This window comes from Anser anser (assembly GCF_964211835.1).
Source record: "Anser anser genome assembly, chromosome: 4".
Taxonomy (NCBI): Eukaryota; Metazoa; Chordata; class Aves; order Anseriformes; family Anatidae; genus Anser; species Anser anser.
In genome coordinates this window covers 68,765,830-68,790,267 of record NC_139724.1, presented here as the reverse complement: position 1 = coordinate 68,790,267, position 24,438 = coordinate 68,765,830, and the positions used below count along the sequence as shown (strand labels likewise).

Sequence of the window (24,438 nt, the reverse complement as noted above, 5' to 3'; positions counted from 1 at the left end):
CTGGGACAGGGGAGGGTCAGGCTGGGTGTTAGGGAAAGGTTCTGCACCCAGAGGGTGGTCAGGCACAGGGACAGGCTGCCCAGGGCAGTGGTCACGACCCCAAGGTGCTGGAGTTCAAGAAGGATTTGGACACCGCTTGCAGACATGCGGTCTGAGTTTTGGGTGGTCCTGTGTGGAGCCAGGAGTTGGACTTGATGATCCTTGTGGGTCCCTTACAACTTGGGATATTCTATGATCTTGTAGTGTGTCAGAGCTGTTTCAGAGCTGCAGTATGATGTCAGTGGTCGTATTCTGGCAAACGGCTCACGGCCCACAGCAAGAAGCAGAGGGCCCCTCTCAACAAAGGCCTGTGACTGGCACAGTAGTTTGAAGTCACCACTGAAGTGTTCCTCTGTAAAAATATAAGAACAGCGCACAGATCTGGACTAGCACTAAACAGTACTTTTAATTCTTTCTCATCTCTTTTAGTTTAAACGACACCTCTAACCTGTGGGTTAGTTGGGCTGTGACTGTTCTGCAGGTTTTAGGAGGCATATTTTAACGCGACACAGGGCACTGCTTGCCGGTGCCACTAAAATCATCAGCTTCATGCTTCAGAAAATAGCTGATGTTTAGGTTTGGCTGAGCAAACTGAGATGTTTCTGAACTGACTTCAGCAATCCTTCCGTAAGCCAGCAGTTGGCTTGCGACAGATGAAGCTGAGTAATCAGAAGTTTGCGGCTGAAATTGGAGCCCTGCACCTGAAGCATGCCATGGTCCGGAGTTTCTGTTTCATTTGGAGTTGTTACGAAAGACTGTAGAGTTTAATAATTTTGTATTGTCTGTTCAGAACCTGATCAACTGCTGGGCATTGTGAAACAGCCCAGCAAAGCAGATGACCTTTAAAGGTTGCTCCACGTGTCCATATTTATTGACCTTTCCTGGGAACTCTTTTTTTTTTTCCTGTGGCAGCCTAGGCATTTCAGCTTTAAACATTTCTTTTGGTTTGCTCCAAGAATAAGTCATAGCCTTTAATCCTCATGACAAAAGTACATTAGCTGTGAGTTTCATTAGGAACTGATTTATTTTTGCTGAAGTATTTGAGCTTTGCAGAACTTTGGACACGTTCGAGGCATTTTCTGTTCCATTTTCTAAAAGCAGTTTAGAATTTTGTATTTTTGTGATGCTAATTTCAAAATCCTCACTCAGGATTTCCCACTGAATCCTTTGCTTCCTTTTTGAAGTTGTCCACAGCTCAAGATGCTATAGTCATAAACATAACTGCAATCTGCTGCCTCCTTCTACATACAAATTATGTGAAGCAATCACAGGGATACCGATGAAGGGCCATCAGCTGTATACAGCAGGCATGAGAATGTTCATTGTTAGAGAAGTCTGCTTCGTTTTTCTCTTTTCAGTGACCATCCCATGGATTCTGAGTCATGATTTTGATGGTCTTCTATTGAATAAATGGATGTTTTGCATGGCATTGATAAAGCACAGTGGCTTCAAAAATAGGGGGAGGGAGAAGAGAAAAAAATCTAGATCATAATCTTCCTGAAAAGTAAGCAGCTGGACAGTGTTGCAATCCATCTTCTCCAATTATGAGTGTATTTTTGATATGTGCAGGATAAAAATCTGAGTGCAGATAATTGCTCCTATCACCGCTTCCTCTTTCCAAAAAAGAAGATGGAGTCTTCTCATTTATGTTGAGCCTTTCTTCCAGCCTGAGGATCCAGGCTGTGGCAAAGCTTCATAGATATGCATAAACAAATGCAAATGACACTTAAACCGTTGTACATCTAGCTCTTACTAGGTTCAGAATAACGGAGCTATAAAAAACTTAGATGAGCTGAAAGCAAAGCTTTAGTTCCAAAGATACACAAAGGGAATGACATAAGCTGTGGCTGATGAGGTGTGTCTGAAATGTTGACAGTAATCAGGCAAATGGCATTTCATTTCTCTTGCCAGTGATGATGGAGACCAGCTCAGCATTGCAAACTACAGAAGCTGATCTACTCTTTCTTGGAAGCATGGCTTCCTCCTTTTTTATCGGCCATGTTTAAAAATATGAAACAAAAATCTTTTGGCTTTTTGAGAATATATGTTTTATACCCTCAGAGCCAGTAGTAGTAGGAATTAGCCTTAAGAGTGATTTGTGTATGTAGAGAAATGTAGACGTGTTGCTCTTTAAATGGGACAGTATTTGTGTCTATTTTTTTTGTTTAAATGAGGACTGATTTAGAAAAACATGTATTTCATGGAATGTAAAGTGAATCAAACTTTGAATAAAATCAAATGAAACAAAAAAAAACAAAGAAAAAAAAGGAGAGAGATATATCAAATATGCATAAGAAAAAATAATCCATTTTTGATTGTAAAAATAATTGTGATGGTTATTTGCACGCACACACACACACACACACAAATAAATGCCAAAGCTTAGATTCTGTTCAGCTCTTTCGGGCAACAGAGCTAATCTATGAGTAATGATCCAGCGTATCAAACTAGTGGTTCTCTTAACATCTATCATTGAACCCTACCCAAGTTATTTGGAAGCAGAACATCAAAAATGAATGTCATCTGACAGCAGCCAGATCACTACCAGAGTTAAAATAGCCCTGGACATGTAGTTCATGATGTGTGATATACAAGTGGTACATATCCGTTTACTGTGGGTGTTGTAGTGGTGAGGTTGTTTGAACTAACAACCAAGCATCACATATTTCAGCACTCAGCTCGTGGGTCACAGATAAAAGAATCCACATTAGGATGATGTTTAACCTAAATTATTTTATAAGTAGCAGTAGATTTCCAGGATTTAGATACTCTCATCATTAGTTATTGTCTGAATATCATATCAGGCATAACAAAAGCATGTTATCTGAGTGAGGTCACTTACTCATTTTCTTCTTTGGCTTAATGGTAGTTTGAGTTCTGTATTATACTCTGCATTTGAAAACCATGCACTTACACCTGTACATTATGCTATAATAATTTATTTTTTTTTGTTTCCTACAGACCAAAGCATGTTTTGTCTTTGTTATGTAGAATGAAAAAAACTTTTAAGTCTCTAATCTCATTCTTTCTACTGGGTTGCCTCAGCAGCAGCCACTGTAAGTTAGTGGAGTTTCTCTCTTTTTAAGGATTGGGACAGTAGGCCTCATAGTTGCAGAAATAATAGAATAAATGCAGTGAAATGAAAATGAAAACAAGAACTTTATAGTCTGGAAAAATCACTTGATAACAAAAGATTGGTTTTATTTTTTGTTATTATCTTTGACTTTTTTTTTTTTTTAATCTAATCACATCTGATTCTTCTGTTTATTTGTTGTCTTCCATCTATTCACTATAATTCCAACAATATTTTATCAGTGTCCCATATCTGATGAAATTTCACACATCTAACTTCTGCCAGCCCTTTTGCATCTTTTTGTCAGGTGTGATCTAATCTTGTAACAATGAGTTTGAAGGTATATTTGTTTGATATTATTTGTCTAGTCTTCATCAGTTTTCTCATCTTACCCACCTAACCCATACATTCTTATGAAAAACTATTTAGAATTTATTTTGTAAGAGTGACTAGGAATCCCAGTCATGAAATAAGACTCCATTGTTGAACAAACTGTACATATGTTAACAAAGTGTAATCTCTTTAATTTTTGGCTATTTCCACATGATATATGATGTGCAGAATAAATAGAAAATGATGGTTTGAATGCTGCACTCACATTCAGAGGTCTGAACTTCATGTTGATTTTTTTATTTTGTTTGGCATTGTGCTGCTTAATGTGAGTTAAAAATCAAAGTTTCTGCAGCTGAAACATTCAGCATTGCTAACTTTTCAATCCTTCTGTTTCTTGCAGAAGTACTATACTTACTCAATGTTGAGAGGAGGGAAAAAGAGCAAAACTTAATTTGCAAGTAAATCAAGTAGTTACAATTTGGACTTACAGGGGGAAAAGAGATAGTTAGCGAGTAGGAGGCAGTGCTATTTTGCAAATAATAACTTTGCTATAAATTGAGGAGAAAACCAATTCTAGTAAAAATATTTGTTTCTTTACATCACTGTTGCTTTTAAGATCTGTAATGCTGAAAGAGTTCTCTCTGGAAGGCTCAAAGAATAAACAAAGACTCCAAGTACCTTCTTTCTTTAAAGAGCTCTCCATCTCCTTGCAGGTTTTCTGCTTTCTATCCTTTATTTCTATCCATGTTTTTACCATAGTTTATGATATTCTGATGTGCAATGCATTTATGGGAAAAGAGTTAAAAATATTTTCAGACTTGCTATCTAGTTTCATGCATCAAGCACAAGCCCTGAATGACAGCAAGGCTGTGCAGATAATGAGTCTAGAGGAAAAAGGGAGGAAGATAAAGACTTTTTCCCCCTCCCCAAACAATTTGTGATTGACTTTGTGAAATGATAAACATATGGTTCTCCCCTACCCCCCAAGTTACAAAAATACTCCTTTGTTTGTCAAAGCAAAAAGTTGCAAGAAAGTTGTGAGATCCTTTCTCATTAGCAAGATTTGAATTTTATGCATTTCAGCACTGCAGCCTGCCACTTTCTATTTCATTAACTAAACTAGCAGGTATTTCCTTCAAGACAACGTAATCTGTTTTACATCCACAGACACAAAAAAAGTCAGTTTTTTTTGTATTCTATATTAATATACCCATAATAAATTATTGGAGACAGGAGAAATGTATTTTTGAAGTCTGATATAAAAAAAGAGACAAAAAATGTAGAAATTCTATTGTAACAGAAAAATATTATGTTACCTACATATACACGATATTACATTGGATTACAAAGTCTTCTGTATGTTACCTGAGCAGATAAGTATGCATACTCCCCTGCTGAAATCAGCATCTTCTGTGATGGCATACAGTAACTATAGGAACAAAAAACATCCCATATGGTTAAATTATTATTATTTTTTATTTTTTTTTTTAATATTTTTTTTCCAAAATACTGCAGGATGATTTTTTTGTTGTTGTTTCAGAAATGAAATCTGGGCTATGTTTCTGATCCCTCCGCCCCCTTTCCACTCTAAACAGTTGCTCACATTCAGTGTCTCTTATGTTAAAACATACTGCTAGCATAAAAGCTGCATAAACACTGAGGCTGGAGATTCCACGTCTGCAATAGGATCCGGCTGGTCTGTTGTCTGATGTGTGCTATGCTACTATTCCAGGCTGTTTTGTGTTGCGGATATCAAAATGGCATTCAGAAAAATCCTTACACCCCCAATGGTCCAATGAAGCTCCTTTAATGTGTGTTTTATTGTGTGAAGCAGAATCACAGTAATCTTTTCTAATCTTTTTCCACTTCAGTGCAAGTTCCATCAAAGCCAAAGAGTCTTTCCACTTGCATTAAGTGAAGTTGGATAGAGTTGCTAACTCTGACAGTTTTTCTTGTATGTCACATTTATAGTTTCTGAAAAATGGAAGGCAGCTCAGAAAAAGAGTTTTTGAAGTAGTAAACAAAAGGAAGCCTTAAAGTGATTAATATACCATCAAGAAAATAATCTCTGATTCTTGAATCAGAAGCTACATCACCACTTGAAAGCATCCTGACACATAATTTCACAGAAAATATTGCTTCTGGGAATTTCTGTGCTTAGATTTTTATTTTTATTTTTTTCAGGTGGGATGAATCCTGTGAAATTCTTTTCCTTCCATCTCGCTGTTCAGTGGTGTCACCTTGTTCTGAATTAAGCAATGCATTATGTAATAAGCTTTACATCTTAATATGTTTGCTCTAAGAAGACCTTGTGCAGGAATTAGTATGGCTTGAACTTTTTAGTACATAAATAAACTATTTTGTTTTCTATTGGGAAATTTTGGGAAAGTTAACACAGTGCTTGTACAGAGGTGAAGATAAGTAGTACATATAAAGTCCTGATAGCTTCTCAAAAGCTACCAGTTCATTGGAAAGCACAGAAAACATATCAGAGGTCACAGGAAAGTCTGTGTGTTTAGATTAAGAGAACCGATGCCAGGTGTTAACATAAAACAAAATTTTACTGCTTTGGAATTAAGCAGTGTTATTGCTCAGCTCTAGGAAGCATATAGTGTTTCTCCACTTTGAAGTCCAAAAGATGCATTTATTAATCAAAAAGAATAGTTCGTGATGATGAATTATTGCTCTTGCCAATATCCCAGAAGTAAGAGAGATCTTGGCAGAGTGGTGATCTGCAGCATAGAGCGGGCTGGCTTCACAGCCTACCTTGATGTTTTAGTGCAGGAGCAGCCTTGATGCTGTCTGGAGATCAAAGTGCCAGAGCATCCTCCAGATCATCTTTAAATGGCGTAGAGTAGCTGAGAAAAATCTGGCCTGCATATTTTGGTGCTTACTGTTGGGTGTGGATGGGCACTGGTACTCAGGCTGCCTGCTTTGATGTGCCTCAGCTGCCATTGTACCACCACGATACCAGTAATGTAAAGTAGCTGAGATGGCCCAAAGCTTTTCTAGAAAGACCTTGATGTCTCTGGTGGGATTTGTAGGCAGTCTGAAATTGATCTGAGCTGCAAAATAAAATGTGCTGGTTTTATACAGCTGGGACAAGCACACCCAACTTTGGTCTGCTCACACCACCTACCACTTTAAGCAAATATAGACATGGCCTTAATTAATCTGTTAATTCATTAATCTGTTACTCCAACTCAGTGCTAGCTGTGTCTGAATACCAAACTTTTTTGCTTTTTGTAGTTCGGTTCAGGACTGATCCAATTGTGCTAAGCCTCACTGAGCTTGCTGCAGCAGTTGCAAAGCAACCAAAGCAAAGTTAGTTTGCTTTTTACTCAGGTACATGAGGGCTTCACAAATTATTCCTGTTCTAAACACCTTCAGGTGTGAACACTTTTGCATGTGTTCTGGGTTTGAACAGCATGTGTTAAGCCTTTGCAACGGTGAAGTGTTTTCTCTGCCATTCTTCCTATACTTCGTAAAATTTCTATTGCATGTAAAGATTTTCATTCTAAAATTTTCTGTTTTCTTTAGGGATCAGCAATATTACAGTCTGGAGTCTTACCAGCTATACCAGGTAGGAACCACTTAGTTATTTGTTTTGTTAAAAAATGATGCCCAAATGGTCCCAAACGGTGATCAGCAAAACAGCAGGCTTATGGAAGTAGAACTAAAGACTGTATTGAGAAGCATCCTGCTTGTGGTGGGTTTTGTTGCTGCTATTCCTGAGACTGACGTTTATGAAGTACATTGTAATCTGTAGTATCTTCTGTTGTAAAGATTAATGTATTTGATTGTTCCCATCATTTTATAATGTAAAGAGGTTCAGACTTGTCAGTTTCTATAGAAAGTTATTTATTGCTTTTCCTGCTTACATTCTCAAAGTCAAGATGAAGTTCTTTTAGGCTATACTAACATCAAAGGCAAGCTTGATTTATATGTTTTGTGTATATAACTAGTTTTCTAAATAACACAAAACCACAGGAATGGATGCTTACCAGAGGCAATATGGAGTGGCTTCTCTTATGCCCATGAAACTGCTGACTGACAGACAGTCAGTAAATTATATCATCATTTTGCTTCACACATAACATTTTGTAAGGCTTTAAGTATGCTTGGTTTTGTATACTGTTTCCATTTCATTCTTTGAGAGATCTGTGCAGGGAAGTTGTTTGGTTTCTTAAAGATCTTTGTATTCATTAACTATTTACTTGATAATTCAATAGAAACACTAAATTTATCATGTACCCTACTTCCAAAAAACACTCCTTCGTGCTTGGGTTTCTTTATTAATTTAAAAACCTTGGCAAATACATTAAAAAAAAAAAAAAAGTAGCTGACTGATGCTTGTGTGAACAAATCCAGTAAGATTCTTAGGATCAGGAGGTGTCTTTGGAGAAGGTCGTAAGTAATTCTATTCCTTTGTTTGCCTTAGCAGGAGAAAATCCAGAAGCATGTAGCAGATCTTATTCCTAGTTATTCCACTCGAGTCAGTGGAATTACTCTTGATTTATAGAGGTCTAAGTAGAAGCACAAATTGGATCATTACGTCTAATTTTATTTTTCCATCTAATACTCAGGTTTCTAGTCCCCTAATCAACCCAAGGAAACCAGAGCAATTCTTATGATGTGTGTGTAAACGTAGGGGAACTTGCGTCTATAGCTAGGTGTGGTGGGTACAATATTATTTCTACATTGAGGTCAGTGGCAAATTAAGTGTGCATGCAAACAAGATCTGCTGAGAACTTAATCTCAGGGTATTAATGCAGGTGAGGGATTTAGGTGTTTTGAAAAAACTTATCAAAAGCAAACTGGAAATGCAGATAGAAGGCAGCTTTTAAGATCAACAAAAAGGGAAGATGCAACACTGGAAAAAAACGGGTCATTTTTCATATCTGGTACACTAGGAAAAGAAACAAATATTTGTTGGAATGCATATAAAATGCTTTAGGTGGATACAGCAGCTGAAGTTTTTAGCCATCTTTGTGGGGTCTTCAGCTCTCAAATAGTCTCATGTGATTCTGTTACTCTGTATACCTGTAGAACGTTATTCTTCAATACTTTACAGTTTTTCAGAATAGAAGGAAAAAACATGGTTTCTCTCATTGTCTCATTTTATTATCCTCAAATGTTCTATTTGGAAGTATTGTTTTTATATATGTGAACATTTCAAGTGTAGTTAAACTTGGTGTTGCAAAGCTTTCAAAATAATACTGTAGCCTTTCAGTGTTTTGCGTAATTCTGGGCATGTACTTAATGGCCCTTGGTGCTGAGCTGTAATGCAAACAGTTATATTGGACTAAAGGAGCAGCATTAGAACTTTTCTGTCCCTCTCATGTTTTTTAATCCATTTTTTGTGGATAACATAGAAGCATACTAATTTGAGAAAACTACTTTCAAAATTGGCTTGCACACTACATGGCAAGTTACCTTTACTAACGTGTGTGCAATGTTATAGTGACCCAACACAGTTTTATTGTTTGCTAGTACCAGTATTCACAAGCATATTTTATTTCTATCACATAAAGGGTTGTGTATTTTTTTTTCATACTTTTTTTTATTTTTTCATACAAATGCCAACACACCTCTTTTAGTGCTACAGGTGTCCACATGAACTGTTCAGCAATTTTTGCTCTTGAGTGCCTCAGTTTTGTATCACCAAATTGAGTTACAGAATCAGGATAAATTGTTTAAACGTTTTTCAGTATATTGTCTGTGAATGTGGGGAATGATATTCTTCTACTCTCAGTTACGTATGCTGGGCAATAGACTAAGCTACTTCAGAGAAATGTGTCTAGTTCTAATGGCAAGCTGGAGAGTGTTCATAAATAAGGCAGCAATTCTGAATTTTATTACTAGATAAAAAAATCAGGTGAATCATTAAAGCCTGATTTAAATAATTCTGTTGCCTTTGTTATAAATAACTTCATAAAGATTGATTAGAAAGAGAGACTGAAATAGATTTCCTGCATTTGTAGGAGTAAAGTGTTCCCATTGTTATCATAACTTTATAATAGAAATCCAGATAAGAGATGCTTTGGAGTTGTATGATGTGGATATGCCTGCTCTTAAGTATAATAGGCTATATTTATGGTCATTATGAACATTAAAATACCTTGACAGGAGATGAGAATTTGATTCAGATTTCCTGATTTCTGAGAACACTGGATTGTGGAGACACCTAGATTAAGTACAGTTTGGTCTAAGCTCTCGAGAGGTTATACAGAGTTTCTCATGACTGCTTAAGACATTTTGTAGCCTGATCTAGTGGATGCAATGTCAGAGATATGTATGTAGGTCATTTTCTCAGGTTCTCCATATGTATTTTGAATTAAGGGATCATGAATGAAGTGCACATTCAGTGTTGAGAGCTGGAATCAAAGGACAGCACTTTTCTTCACAGGACGGTGAGCTAAAGAGCTCGTTGTTTTCTTGGTTGTCCTTCTGGTGCTATAAATCACTGTGATGTGTTTTATAGGGAGTAGGAAAAACAGGGGTCAAGTGCTTGTCTAGTTCAAATCTCTGTCCCAAGGCTAGGATACGCTTCTGAGCATGTGTCTGCTAGGTGTTTGTTTAGCATGTTCTGCAATGAGAACTCTTAATCCATCTAAATTGTCTGAAGTCCTTTACTGTTCTTACATTTAGAATGTATTTCTGAATAGTTGAGGTGTTTCTTGCTGTAACTGAGGTCTGTCAGTTAATCCTTGTGCTCTTTTCTAGTTCATAGTAACAACTTAGATGGGAACATTAATCCCTTACTTCTGTTATCTTCATGCTCTCATTTAAAATATTTGAATTTTACTCAGCTGAGTAGAAGTCAGCCACAGATCTTCTGTTTTATCAATTATGTTTAAACCACTAGGTTATTCTGTGGAAGAGAAAAAAAGGGGCACTATTTCTGTCCTTCAATGCCAACCTTTCCAAGTCAACTGAGCAGTCTGATTCCCAAGCCTCCTATTTAGAGAAGCAAAATTGAGAACGGGAATGGGGTTGCAGATGTGCTTAGGGATCCTCTGCGATTCCTGGAGAAGGCATTTCATGCAGGCTCTATGCATTATTTTTCAGAAACTTTAACCCCTTACCATTAACATCAGGGAATCTGAATGTTCAGGGATTCCCAGGAGCTAGACCCAACCTCAGGCATTTCAACACCCAGATTAAACATCTGAAGTGAAAGCTCTGGTCTCCCTGTTCTGTGCTGCAGGCTCTGGTATTACAAAAATCAATAGCTGAGTAGGAAAATAAGTCAAAAAATGTCCTCTCTTGGAAGCTGTGTACTTGGATATTGTACAGTTTTGTGACTCTTAAATTTCTTTTATTTTTTATTTTTATTTTTTGGCTGTGCAGTTCCATTTTTTCCACATATTGTAAACAAGCAAATTCATCAGCATTGCGACAGATGCTCTTGCTATCTGTCAGCCTCTTTGCTGTAATACCTACACAATGCTTGACTGAAGATGTTCTGAGAGGCTGAATTAAGGAATAAACATAAAACAATGCTGTGGATTGGAATTCAGCTGAAAAGTCAGGGTGCTGATTATGAACACAGCATCTCTATTACATTATTCTTAGGTAGATAGGGAGTCAAGGTAGGGAGATAAGAAAAAAGAATAAAATTAAGTATATAATGGGTGATGGATGCTGAAAATGAACTTGTCTGTCTGACAGCTTAGCTTTTATGATGGAAAAACAGGCTTTCTCCCAGGCATTTTTAATACTTTTATTGCAAACATACTCAGCTTGATGCTTCTATTCCAAGCTTAGGAGTTTCAAGGAATTAATTGAGAGTGGTGAGAAAGAAGAATTTGGCTCATACTGAGTTGGTTGTTGTTGCTTAGTTTGGAAATAATTCATAATTCACAAAAATTGTATAGGATAAATGTTATCTGTTCTTCAGCTGTAGGAAAATAATATCCGCAATGATACATTTATTGAGCCAGTAAAGGGCTGTGTGCTGAACAGTGTCCACCATACATTGCACGGCTAAGCATTACAAGAGCCATAAGAGCCATTTTCATGGCTGTTTCTCGTGATATGTGTGCTGTACGTTGTGCTTATTTTTTGAAGAGTGGACATAAAGAAATGAATATGCGGTTTGAAAAACTTTCAAATAGTGGTTGTCTTCACTGAGCTACACTGGATTTTTAAGTCTAATCATAGATAGGAATGCAAAATATTCTGGAAGGAGGCAACTTATTTTCACTTTTTTACATTTTGAATACCATTGTCTCTTTATACATTGAAGGAAGTAGAATACAAATAACTTTCTTGATGAACTATTCAGTTGTAACAAAGACGTGAGCGAGTCAGCCACAGAATTGGATGGCATAGGAAACTGCAGAAATCTATTCTTAACAGTCCCTTGTAAGATGAAAACAGCGATGGAAGGGATTTTCTGTCTCCTACTGGATGTTTCATATGTTCAGAAGGGTATCTTGCTAGCGTTTCCTTTCCTGCAAGTGTTATCCTAGGATTCACAAATGAGAAACAAGCCAGTATATGTGGTAGCTGTAAAGAAGAAGGAAGAAAATAGGTCAAACTGTTGACGTCTGTTTAGACAGTGCAGTTCAAAGCTTCACAAGAATTCCATGAGAGATTTGACTGTGTAAATATTTGTTAGTTGCCAGATTTGAAAATGAGGAAAATGCAACAGGTCAAATCCTGAAACATTAACATGACTGTTTTAAAGCAGCTTCAAATCGGAAAATTTCAACTTGACCATAAATGGACTGGAACATTTTATGGTTGTAAATTTCCTTTCCTGTTGTGTGTGCTCTTTACAAATCCTAAAAATGTTGCTTAAAAATCCATATTTCCTGTAGAATGATTTCCATTGAATTGCATAAAGTTTTTGAGGGAAAAAAATACCAGTTTTGTGATGAAGCTGCAATTAGCATAAAGCTGTAGTCTTCTTCTCAAAGTGAGATGAGACTTTCAGCTGCATGAAGTATATTCAGATATACTTAATAATGCAGGGACAGAATGTTCTGAGGTGAGAAAAAGGAAAATCAGTCACAGTGAAAATACAAGTAAATCAGCTAGTCCAGGATGTCATACTTTTCTGTCCTATTTTTGCATTTATTTGTATCAGCAGCCTTGTTAAAAACAAAAGTTCAAACAATACTTTTAGTGCTTAAGCTCTCTTCAGGATACGTAAAGATTCTACAATCTGATCTCATTTGTTAAAATACAAAATCATTTTTTCAGGATGGCATGCTTGAAAATTCTTGTAACCTTGGATTACCCTAGACATGCCTTTGAGTACAAAGCAAAAAATGCAAAACCAAAGGTTTTAGTTCAGTCTTGTGCTTTTGAAATATGTTCACTATTTTTTAACCTATCATCCTCATTAAGTGAAATTATGTGTACTTTATTTAGATTTATTTTATAATAGTGTGGGAATAATTTCATAAGCATGAAAATGATTAGAATTAGAAAATAAATGAATGTATACTTTATATAATAAATGAATGTATACTATATAAAAAAATAAATGAATATATACTTTATGCAGGGAAAAAATAAGGAATTACCATTTTCTTTTGGTTCCTAGGTCATGCAGATTTCTTAAGCACTTGAGATTGTATTTATCTTACATAATTTCTTCATGTTGCATATGAATTATGTTAATTTTTGGATGCTATTTTAAAAACAATTTGCAGAGAAGTGTCTAACCTGCTCAGAGACTATTCATCAGTTTTGAAGACAGTGTTAATTTTGTACCTGATCCCAAACACCCAGCAGCAAATGGCACAGCTGCCCTGTCACCAGTGGCAGGGTTACTCATAAGCACAGCCTCCTACCTCATTTCTGTTAAGTACTACTTACTTGCACAAGAAGTTCCCTTGAAATTATTCATGTCAGGAAGTAAATGCCACTCACCTTGATTAAGGTGCCCATTGTAAGAACAGCAGAGAGAAGAAATTCATGGCTGGATAACAATAATGCTAACTGAACAGGTAGGTATAATCCTGATTATTTTGCTGGTTGCCTGAAGAAGGGTTATGGGGATGCAGAGAAACATATACCACTTTGTATGTTTCCAAGCTGCTAGCTCATCTTCCCTCAAGCTTTCTTATCTAGAACTGTGTTTGGGACATTCATGCTGATCTGAATAGGGCAGAAGAAAGAAGACTGAGCCATCTGACATGCCCTTGGTAAAGCTTTCCTGGCTGCAGCACTCTAAAGCTAGATCCTTCACCTAGCCTTCAGCTTGCCCCAGTTCATGTATTCTTATATCACTGGACAGTAGACTACTGAAGTGGGATACAGTTCTTCCCATTAATTTTATTAGGTTTTGGATCCAGTCTGGTGAGATCTTAATGACAGCTTTATGTTTAATTGTTACCAAAGCTATGTTATGGATTGCAAAGGCAACTCCTCAGTTTTTTACTGCCATTTTACTTCTCGGTTGAAGATGACCATCTCCATGAGTAAGGTACTGCTCTCTGTGAATAGGGAGGCCAGATACCTCAAAATTTTATAGAAGGCATCCTCTCTTTCTAAAAACTAACCAACCAACCAACTAAAAAAAGAATAGCAAATTTAGATTATAATGCCACAATCATCTCAGGATAAAGAATTTTGCAAAAAAGGAAAAAAAAATGTTGCTTGAAGGATGAACAGAGACTTGTAATTTTTACTGGAATTTTTCTTGATGTTTCAGAAACACTAAGAATGATGATGCACAGCAGATATCTAATAATAGCAACAGGTATTTAGGTTTAATGTGAATATCTCTCTGAAAACAGGTGCTTCTTCTGTCATGGCAGCTTCTGGGTCTCTGAAACTACATAAAGGGCACAGTCTCCAAGCTGGTAGGTACAACTGGTTATGAGGTATGTGTGTGCATGTAAGTTTAAATTAATTTCAACTTAAAATATTTTAAACTTCAGAAAATGTAAAAAGTAATGTATGATTCCCTATTGTAACACTTACATATCTTTGGGTTTTTTGCTTTGCAGGTTTTTGTTAGAAAGGCATTGACAGATGGGATAAGTTTAGAAGAGGCAGTGACAGATGAGATAAGTGTCAGAGCATAGGCAGTAATTTTATTCACAGCAGTAAAATGTTGCCAGCACTTTAGCAAAGGGCACCCACCAAAAAAAAAAATCAACAAAAAAACAAAATAAACCCCCAAACCCAAAAAACATAACCCCAAAACAATACAACAACAAAAAACCCACCTCAGGCCATGAGATATTCTGTACCCTAGCAAAGAGATGCTGGGAAAAAAAACGAACACATTTAAAGATACTTCATGATAATGGAGGAAAAACCAACATTAGCAGGTAAAATTGTGAGCATTTGTCATTCAGATTTAATACCATTATGTTCATACTATGGGCATAGCTTTTCAGCTTGCCTTACTTGAACTGGGGTGGAGTCTGAGATCATGATGGAACATCGGCATCTTTTTACAGCTTAGAGCTCTGGAAGCACCAGTGATGTTGTGCAACCTGGCTTCTTGCAAAGATGACGATGTGCGCTTGGAATGAGAAGTTATCTTTGGAAGGGCTAGTTTAGGCACTTTCTACAGAGCTTTGTCAGAAATCAAGAAGTTATCCATCATACTGGAGGTGGAATTTTAACAAGAGTCTTCCAGATGCTCCCAAGATAACCCACGCGCTTCTCCCTGATTCATGCATTCAAGACAGCTTCGCTCCCACGTTGATGTATAGCAAAACATGCTGTTGACTTTAGTGACCTTCAGTGTGAATACTTTTAAAAACGCCCTATTGTTTATTTCTCTGTTGTTGCACTCCGTAGAAAATTCTGACATCACCATCACAGAAAAGTCAATGCTAGCCACTGTTCATCCTTTCTCAGATTTTTTCAGTATGACTATTTAGATTAGAAGGCTACAAGTCCAAACCGAAAATTGTGTTTTCATTAAGCAAATTCACACGTTTGAAGCCATTGATGGTGTTCCTGTATTCTAGGTCCTAAAGGTGGTTATGAGATGCTGACACTTCCTTCAGAACCTGGCACTCCTACTAGCCCTGAGGAACCTGGTGAGTAAAGATCTTTGCAACCAGTTGCATCAGAGGACTACACTAACATCTCCTGTTTCTTTTTTATTTTTTGCTTTTATGTTGTGATCTCTTCTAAATGTTGATTTTTTTTGAGGTGATGGCCTCTGAACATGTCAGTTTTACATGTATGTTCATACACACACACATGTGCACACAGTTATCTCAGGGTGTTGGTGTTCTTTCTGTGAACAACACTTTTTGAAAGAAAGGCTGAAACACCAGTTTCAAATATCGTTCTCTTCTCTCCCCAATCATACCTATGTTTGCCTTTCCTTTCTTTTCACTCTTATCAATGCTACTCCAATTCCTGTTTTTATTCTTCTCCTGTTACTGATTTAAATCTTTCTTTTATTTCTACCTTTTCTCCCTTTCTCAGGAAAATCATCAGGTATGACATTCAGCTTCCTGAAGTCTTTCACCTATTTACCCCTATAGAGGAGTTTGCTAGTTTTCATGCATGCTAGCTTTGAGGATACTTGACTTAAACTCCTGCTACATCACTTTAACAGTGTATAGAAAGACTTCAAAAATTATCTTTTCCTTAATGGCTATTGTGCTGTATTAGTCCTTATGATTGTCATTTGCTTATGACTTTAACTATTTGGGGTGCAGGTTTTCAGTGCTATGGATCTGCCAAATTCCTCTGAAATACTTTAGACAGAATCATTTAGCTATTTCTGATAATGAAGTTTGGTGCAGACTTAAAGATTTCTCCTTTGTTGTTGTTCTTGTTTTTTAGTTTGCTTTTGTTTTCCTATTGTTTTTAACACTTGCTCACTTGCTTTGGAACAACAACTTTGTCTGATAGTCAGAAATTGGTTGGTTACTTCTTGAATGTTCCTATGGGTGTGTTTTGTTTTTTTAAATGAAAATCTGTCAGAAAACCGGTCAGTTTTCAAGTCTTTAAAATTTTTGGAATGTACAGTAGACTCCTTTGATTTAAATAGCTTACGTCTAGAGAGATTACATTATCCTGGATCCTACTGTAACCTCTGACAACTCTTACTGTTACCCAACATTGTACGAGCTCTCTCTGCTGTTCATAATGCAGTCCAAGAAGAAGAAAAAGTTCCCTTTTATTAACAGCTGCTGCTGGTTGGATATAAGAAGTCATCCTCTTCTGTGCTCTAAAAGGACTTGACCACCTACTGCGTTTCCATTTATATCCCAACAAAGTTTGGATTGGATGAAAAGAAAAATAGTGATTTGGACAAATAAAGTTTTGATGTGAGTATTATGTGCGGACAAGGAACGGAACTTCAGGGAGAGGAAGAACCTGAAAGTGATACCGTTTTTCCTCTGCACTCCTCTGTCCCAGCTTAACAGCAGATTTTAAAGTGACCTCTCTCTAGTTCTTAGCACTCAGAAGCTGTCACTCCTGCAATCTAGGGAACACGCAGGAGTGATTTATGATGCCTTATTTGGTATTGGATTTTACATTTCCATTTGAGATGGACTTTACAGTTGTCATAATTTGATCAAGTTTCTTCCCTTCATAACAGCTGATGAACCATACAAAAGCATCTTATTACCTCTTCTTCAATTTAGTACTCCTTTCTTAAGTGATGACAGAGAGCTTGTGGCACTAAGTCTTCTGCTTGCTTATGACAACTATTTTTCCACCAGCTTACTCAGATATATGTAAATATATAGTTGTGGAATTATTTTGCTCTGGTTCTGAAGAAAGCTAGCTTTAATCATTGACCAAAATGTTTAAAAAAGCAAAACCAACCCACCTTCATCTTTCCCTTTCCCCATACTGTTGTCGTAGGTAAACATGGAAGAAAGAAAATCAGAAATGTATTGCTTTAAGATGCAATAGCAATCAATGATCAGTAGTGATCATTGTATTTTAAAAATATATATTTAACAAACTTTTTAAAAAAATAAAATGTAATGGATGATGGCATTTAGGTAGTAACAACAGTCAAATCCCATCTTCTCTGGAAACTCACTTGACAGAGGCATTTTAATGTTAAGTACTTACTGACCTCTGCAGGCTGTGAAGCATTCCTCCTGGAACTACCGAAGTAAGAGGCAGTGGCAGTAACTCACTTAGTAATTAGTTAAATTATGACTTCTTGGGACACTGAGGACTACATGTTTGCATCTTTATCGTGTGATTGTACTGTGTAAATATCATTGATATTTTCAGGGCTTTTGCTCAGCTACTTGCAAATTCTATGCCCCAGACTTCCTTCATTGACTACCTAACCTGATGCTGCTGGTCACAAACAAAACCCAGCAAGTAGAGAGTTCCTCTTGGTACAGGCAAGCTGCTCAGAGCCTTCATGCAAGATCTGGAGAACCTGAAGCAGGATTCTAGGCTGACAGAAACCTGAAGTTCAACAAAGGGAAGTGCAGTGACCTGCACCTGGAGACGAACAACCCCAGGCACCAATACTTGCTGAAGAAAAGGACCTGGGGGTCCTGGTGGACACCACATCGAACACGAGCCAGCAATGTGCCCTTGCCACGAAGGTGGCCAATTGTGTCCTGGTCTGCGTTAGGCAAAGCATGACCAGCTGGTTGAGGGAGGTGGTCCTTCCTCTACTCAGCATTGAGGGGGGATCTTATCAATATATAAATACCTGAGGGGACGGTGCAAAGAGGATAGAACTATGTTATTTTCAGTTGTGCCCTGTGATGGGACAAGAGTCAATGGGCACAAAATGAAACAAAGGAGGTTCCTTCCCTCTGAACATCAGGAAATGTGTTTTGTACTGTGAGGATGCACTGGCACAAGTTACCCAGAAAGGTTGTGGAGCCTCCTTGGAGATATTCAAAAGCTGTCTGGACATGGTCCAGGGCAAGCAGTTTTTGGTGGCCCTGCTTGAGCAGGGAGATCGGGCAAGATGACCTCCAGAGGTCCCTTCTAGCCTCAGTCGTTCTGTGATTCTCAAAACAGGCTTTCCATTTTGGCCTATAAGGTGACTTGAGTTGGGTACAACTCACAAAACAAATGATGGGAGTGAGTGTGCATATGTGAGTCCTGGTGATAAGCATTTTTATGTAGCATGCAAACTTGCAGTTTGTCATCTCTCTGTGCTGACCTGAACTATAAATTCTAAGTTACCCATGCCTTGTGAGAATGTAGCAGCTATGGTACTGTAAGCTTGAGCATTGCCCTAGAAAGTGTTTAATGGTAAGAACTCCAACAGGCCTGGGCAGACAGGTGATTACTAGCTTTCTGAACAATACAGTAAGGGTGGGACTCAAAGCCTTGCCCAGGCACAGACAGAATACAGCTGTGTATTTGGGTCTCCTATAGCCCAAGTAATTCTGGGAAGCCTTTCTCTTGGTATTTCATCGAGATTGAAAAGCTTGATGTAGGTGCCTGATTTCAGGAAGGGTTTGAAGGCTGAAATGCTTGGCTGGCCAGTGAATGGAACATTAACCTTTTATCTTTTCTCATAGTTTCACTTCTGACAAGATTAGAATAATTGGAAGTAGGGCTAGTAGGGGTCTTGAGAAGTCGTCCAATAGATAATATAGTCTGCTTTAAGTCACAATCATTCTATAGAGAACTATTTCTTGGTAGGCATTAATCTATGTCTTTTTCAGAAATTTCTAGATGCAGAAATTCTTCAGCCTCTGTGGGATTACCTCTAGAGTTCTTGTGATCTTAAGTATTAAAGACATTTTTCCAACTGTCTAATTTACTTTTTTTTTTTTTTTTTCCTTACAGTTGAAATCTTTTATTACTTGGTCTGTGCCCACTTGGCATCATTTTTGTTAGGAAAGCCGTCTGCACAAGCTTGCCTTCCCCTTGTTTTAAGCAGTTCTTAAACAGTCCCTGTTTTTGTGACATACTTTCCGAACTTCTACTGATTTTGGTTGCTCTCTTGAAGATGCTATAATAGCCCATATCTTCTTAGAACAGATTGCTTCATGTAAGGCTTTATTAATCTGAGTTGGAGCTGAAAGCCTTGTGGAGTAATGTTGTATACCTTGCATCTGTTAGAAAATTTCTGCATTGTGTTTGTTTTCTGTCACAACCCAATGAGATCACTGGCAGTGGTCTTCTTCATAGATCCTGACTTGATCAGTCTCTGACAATATTTTCTGTAGAAGCTTTCGTCTTCTCATGTCCCATTTAGGATTGACAAATATACTATTTGGTGAGCTGAGTTGTTACTGCTAAATGTTTTCTTTCAGAACATTTGACAGAACAGTGTGTTTTATGAAATCGATCATTGGTCATCGCAAACAATGTCTATAATAACATGTTATTTATTTCAGAAGGGGCAGTAGGTTATTCAGCTGATGTCCCTGCGTCAGATCGACCCCACAGCGAGACAGCCACCTATGTTAATATTCCTGTCAGTCCGACTTCCAAAAAACAACTTCATTACATGGAACTGGAACTTCAAGAACCTACTACAAGCATAAGAGGTAAGGAAGTCTACAGTACTATTTAAACAGCAAAGGATGCAGTAATGCAGAATGTACATGGTATGGGGAATCTTAATTTCTCATCTACCCATAGCCTCTGGCTAACTGAGGAGCTGTACGCAGGTACATTTGTGAAGCACTTCTTGTAGTTGCTGACTCTTTTGGGAAAGATTTTGAACTAACAAGGTTCTATAAGATGTTGCATCCTTCTGACAGGTGCATTGTATATGCAATCCTAAAGTGAACATTTCTATGTCTGTAGAGTTTGACAGACAGTAATTTGCTTCGTGTTCTCAAGAGTTTCATTGCATGTATTAGGACTGCTCTTGTTTAATTTTCCTTGCTTGGCTTCAGAGACAGGGTTGTGGGTGTAGGTGTACAAGGCTTGCTTCTAAAGGTACTGAAGAAGACACTGCCTCTAGAGCCATGCAGCAAATGCTTAAGAACAGAAACATGGTGTTCTGTCTGCTTTCCATGTGAATGTGCTGCAGAGAGGAAGCTAGCAGAAGCATTTGATTCCCCTTCACCCCCTGATTCTTTGGTCTGGATATGGGTATTTTACTTCTAATGCTTCATTTGGAGAATTAGCACATAGATGTGCATTATAGCTACCACGTACGGTCATTTAGAGGTGTAAGGAGGAATTCCTTACAGACAGCTCCTAATCAGGATTTGGAATTAAATTCCTTAGTATTGATAGATTTTCCATGTTTAATTTTCAGCTACTGACATTTTAATTTTAATACCTTTAATATCAGCATGTTTACAACTTTGAAATGCTAGCACTTTTTTTTTTTTTTTTTTTAATATAGGTCTCTGTATAACACCCTGTTGAGATATGAGAGTGGTATTTTAATTTTATTTTAAAGACAGTAAACCAAGGCATTAAGAATGAAGAGATTTATTTCCATAAACTGACATGAACTTTCTTAAATGTCAAATGCTAACCCATGGTCAACTTGTGTAACTTTGAAGGTGCCTCAAATGATAATAACTATTTTTATCTTTCCTATCAAAGTTTTCCCAGCTTCTGGAGTTGTATGTCTGCACCCTTACAGAGCTGTTCTTCTCTTGAACAGACTGAGCAGCTTTTATCTACCTCATTGCCAATTATTGGACTAGATTGCCATTTTGTTCAATTTTGTCGTCTACTGGGAGGAGCAAGGGTGGAGATTAAAACTTGGAGCAGAAATACAAGCATTTCAGATTCTTATCTGATGAAAAGCAAATACCTGAAATATGTAGATAACAAAGCTTCTGAGATTTTTTTAGTTGTGGTTATCATCTTACTCCCTTTATAGGCTGCTGTAATGCCAGACCAAGATCCACATAGAAAATCTAAGGAAGAAGTCTCTCAATAGCTTAACCCTGGGTCACTTACCCTGGACTGTGTGGTATAGTCTATTATACCATTTTGTTTGGTGTTTCAGGGAGTGGATCATCCCGATATGCGCAGATTGACATCACGGCCACTGAGACAGCCCACAAAGTGGGAACACAGCACGCGCAGTGCAGGGAGGAACGCTTGCAGGAGCTGGAGCAAAAGAAGAAAGGGGCTCAGCAGTGACCTGTCTGGCAAAGAACTTTTTGCTCACCATAAGTTGGTACTAATTTAACTTCCAAAAGATTCACATTTATTGTTAAAAATACAAAAGCTGCCACTGCATATTGCATTTATACCAGATTCATTCCAACATATTGATTCCTAATTGGATAGCTGGTAGCTTGAGGGGTGTGTGCGTGTTCTTTCTTCCTTTCGTTCTTTCTTCCTTTCGTTCTTTCTTCCTTTCGTTCTTTTCTCCCTTCAGTCTTTTTAAAATTTGGTTGTAAATTCCAGATTTTTTTCCATATACAATAGATGTAAGTTACCTTTTTGTGTAAGTCTAAAGTCATGTAAGAACCTGGAACAAATTCCAGTGTTTATGAAATGGTGGCATTTTCTTTAAAGATAAAGAACTTGAATGTGTGCAGATAAGGGAATGTGAGTGTGTGTGTGGTATGTGTACACATATGTTTGCATGCGTGCATATGTATATATGTAAGCACACATTACAGATAAAATATATGTATATATCTGAGTGTATAAATTATGTAAAACCTTTATTAATATATTAATGAAATCGTACAAAAGCAAGAAAACTCAGTGCCTGATTTTTTGCAGGCACAGTTTTTTTCAATTTATATGCTCATTTATGGACATGCTTAAAAATATCTATAGGTAATTAGGTTTTATACCTCACCAAGAGTTCTGTCGCTTTGGCTAGAATTGCTCAGCTTTAAAAGCTGTGGTGTCAGGGGTGCATACAGACAAGGGTGCATACACACGGACAAGAAAACATACATGCAAATATAACATAATTTAATTATACCTATAAACCTTAGTAATTTGAAGGGATGTTTAGGGTCCTTCTGTTCTTAAAAGCTCTGTTTTAGACAACAGGGGTGTTGATTTCTTTGCTGCTGAGTACCTATATTTCTTATCAAGTTTTTCTGAATCTGAACATACATGTGACTTATAAAATGAGGTTTCAGGCTTCTCATACAGCAAAGCTGAAAAACAAGTTATTCAAAAGAAACAGTCACTTTGAATGTGAGTTCTTTATTTATATCTCCAAAACTATGCCTAATGTACCAGCATCAAAATTGAATCATCCACCTTGACGCTAAAACTTTTGTCAAATAGTTCTCTACTGTCCCTAAATAGCAAAAAAACAGTTCTGGGTAAGAGCATGATGTCTTCAGAGATGCTACAGAATTGACAGAAAAAAAAGTTCTCTTGTAATATAGGTTTATCCACAAGTCTTTGCCAACTTGCTTTTGTACAGTGAGATTGTATGATACAAAACTTGACTTAATTTCTTGTGTTGCTTTGTCTATGTAATTCTTGTTTTCTGTGTATTTGTCCCAAAACAAAATGTTATTTACATAAAACGTGAATATAAATATGGCAGTTACCCTACACTAAAAATTAGTGTACTTACAAAGAAAACAAAGTTTTGGCCTGTAATAATGTATCATCTTTGGCTTCCAGAGGTTATCAAGAATGATGTCTTGGGTATTATTTTTTTGACTGCGCCTTCATAAGGTACAATATCACAGCCCAATTCTGTTTTTTAGATATTCATAATTCAGAATGGCTTTAAATTTATTTGAATGTAGTCTCAATAGTAATGTAAAATATCAGAAATCTCTCAAATAAAAAAATACGCATTTGAGAGTTGACTAATGCCATTGTCGTCTTTTCTGTGCTGAGATGTACTTTCCTTTTTATCAGCCTAGCTTATTTCTGAAAGAAAAAGGGAATATTTTTTATGAGACTCCCAGTTTAAGAGGTGTTGTTATTATTATTATTATTATTATTATTATTATTATTATTATTATTATTATTTGACAAATGGGCAGTGGTGATCGACTTTATAAGCACACATTTGGTACAACTGGAGTAGCCTGGACTTGAAGCTCCTTGGGAGCAGGTTACCAGGGCCCAGTGCTCACCAGGCTGCTGTTCCATTAAGAGCTCCCCACTGGAGGACTGGCAGGGACAAAACTCTTGTGATGTGCCTTGTGATGTTCCTATTTATACTTAATATTTAAAATGTGTGTTGCTTGCCTGATGCACTGAAATGCAGTGTTTTCCACTTTCAGTCTGTTTAGTCAGTGTTTCAGAGCTGTCTTCTGATATTGGAGTAAAAAGCTGGGGTTTCAGAAGGCCGGTGTTTAGATGTAAGTAGTGGATTTCCTTGTGCTGTACCATAGCCTCTGTGCCGGTGCAAAACTGTTTTCGTGATGTAGTGAGTTGCTTTCTACCTCCTATAGTTGCAGGATGAGTGACAACAGGATGAAGCAAATGCCCTTGTCTAGTGTCTCCAAGTCATACATTGGCCTTGATCTGACATCTGCATGGAGCAGAGCTTTTCACCTGCACGGACTCAGCATTTAGCAACCGATCTACAGGGCTGTACTTGTAATGGTTACAGTATTGTGATATATAATGAAGCTGCAATATTTCTATTGTAAAAACATATCTACCAGGAAAATATATCAGCCAGGTTCTCTGCAAAGGCTGCCTTTCTGTAGATTGCTTAAAACTGCTTGCACTGGGACTTTGCAGCACAGGTGGAGATTTGATGAGATGCTAAAGGTCATCGGATTGCTCCTGGCCTTACAGGAGGAGTCACAATGTTAAAATGTGTTTTTTTCAGGTTAAAGGGGGTGTGAATCAACACATTCACGTGGTTCTCTGTGTGTATGTATTTGTGTATGCCATAGTAATTTCAGCTAGGATTATCTAGATGGTTGGATATATTTACAGTCTTTGTTAATGTTAACATAATTATCCTATAAGGCTTTCCACAAATGGAGTAATTTGCTTTCCAGATTTCTACTTCTCTTTTTGTACTTACCTTGAATAAGTCAAATAGAAAAGATGACTTTCACTTGTTTTTTAAATTTGGTTCCTATTCTCATGCACTAAATTACATTGCAAAATGTTCAGGAGGCTGAAGCAGCAAGTAAAACCTTACTGTTGTGCCTGTTAAAAAATGGTTGCTTTTTATT

The 24,438-nt window shown here is 37.2% G+C and overlaps 1 protein-coding gene across 2 annotated transcripts in view; it reads left to right on the top strand.

Annotated features, from left to right (window-relative positions):
- DOK7 (docking protein 7) overlaps positions 1-23,942 on the top strand; it is a 68,263-nt gene extending 44,321 nt beyond the window's left edge. For both annotated transcript variants that reach the window (XM_083832749.1, XM_083832748.1), the window contains exons 8-12: positions 6,986-7,028; positions 14,203-14,268; positions 15,394-15,465; positions 19,729-19,881; positions 21,312-23,942. In XM_083832749.1, the coding sequence (XP_083688875.1) occupies positions 6,986-7,028; positions 14,203-14,268; positions 15,394-15,465; positions 19,729-19,881; positions 21,312-21,448 (471 nt within the window). In that variant the 3' untranslated portion in view covers positions 21,449-23,942. The remainder of the gene's footprint in view (positions 1-6,985; positions 7,029-14,202; positions 14,269-15,393; positions 15,466-19,728; positions 19,882-21,311) is intronic.
- The last annotated feature ends 496 nt before the right edge of the window (positions 23,943-24,438 follow it).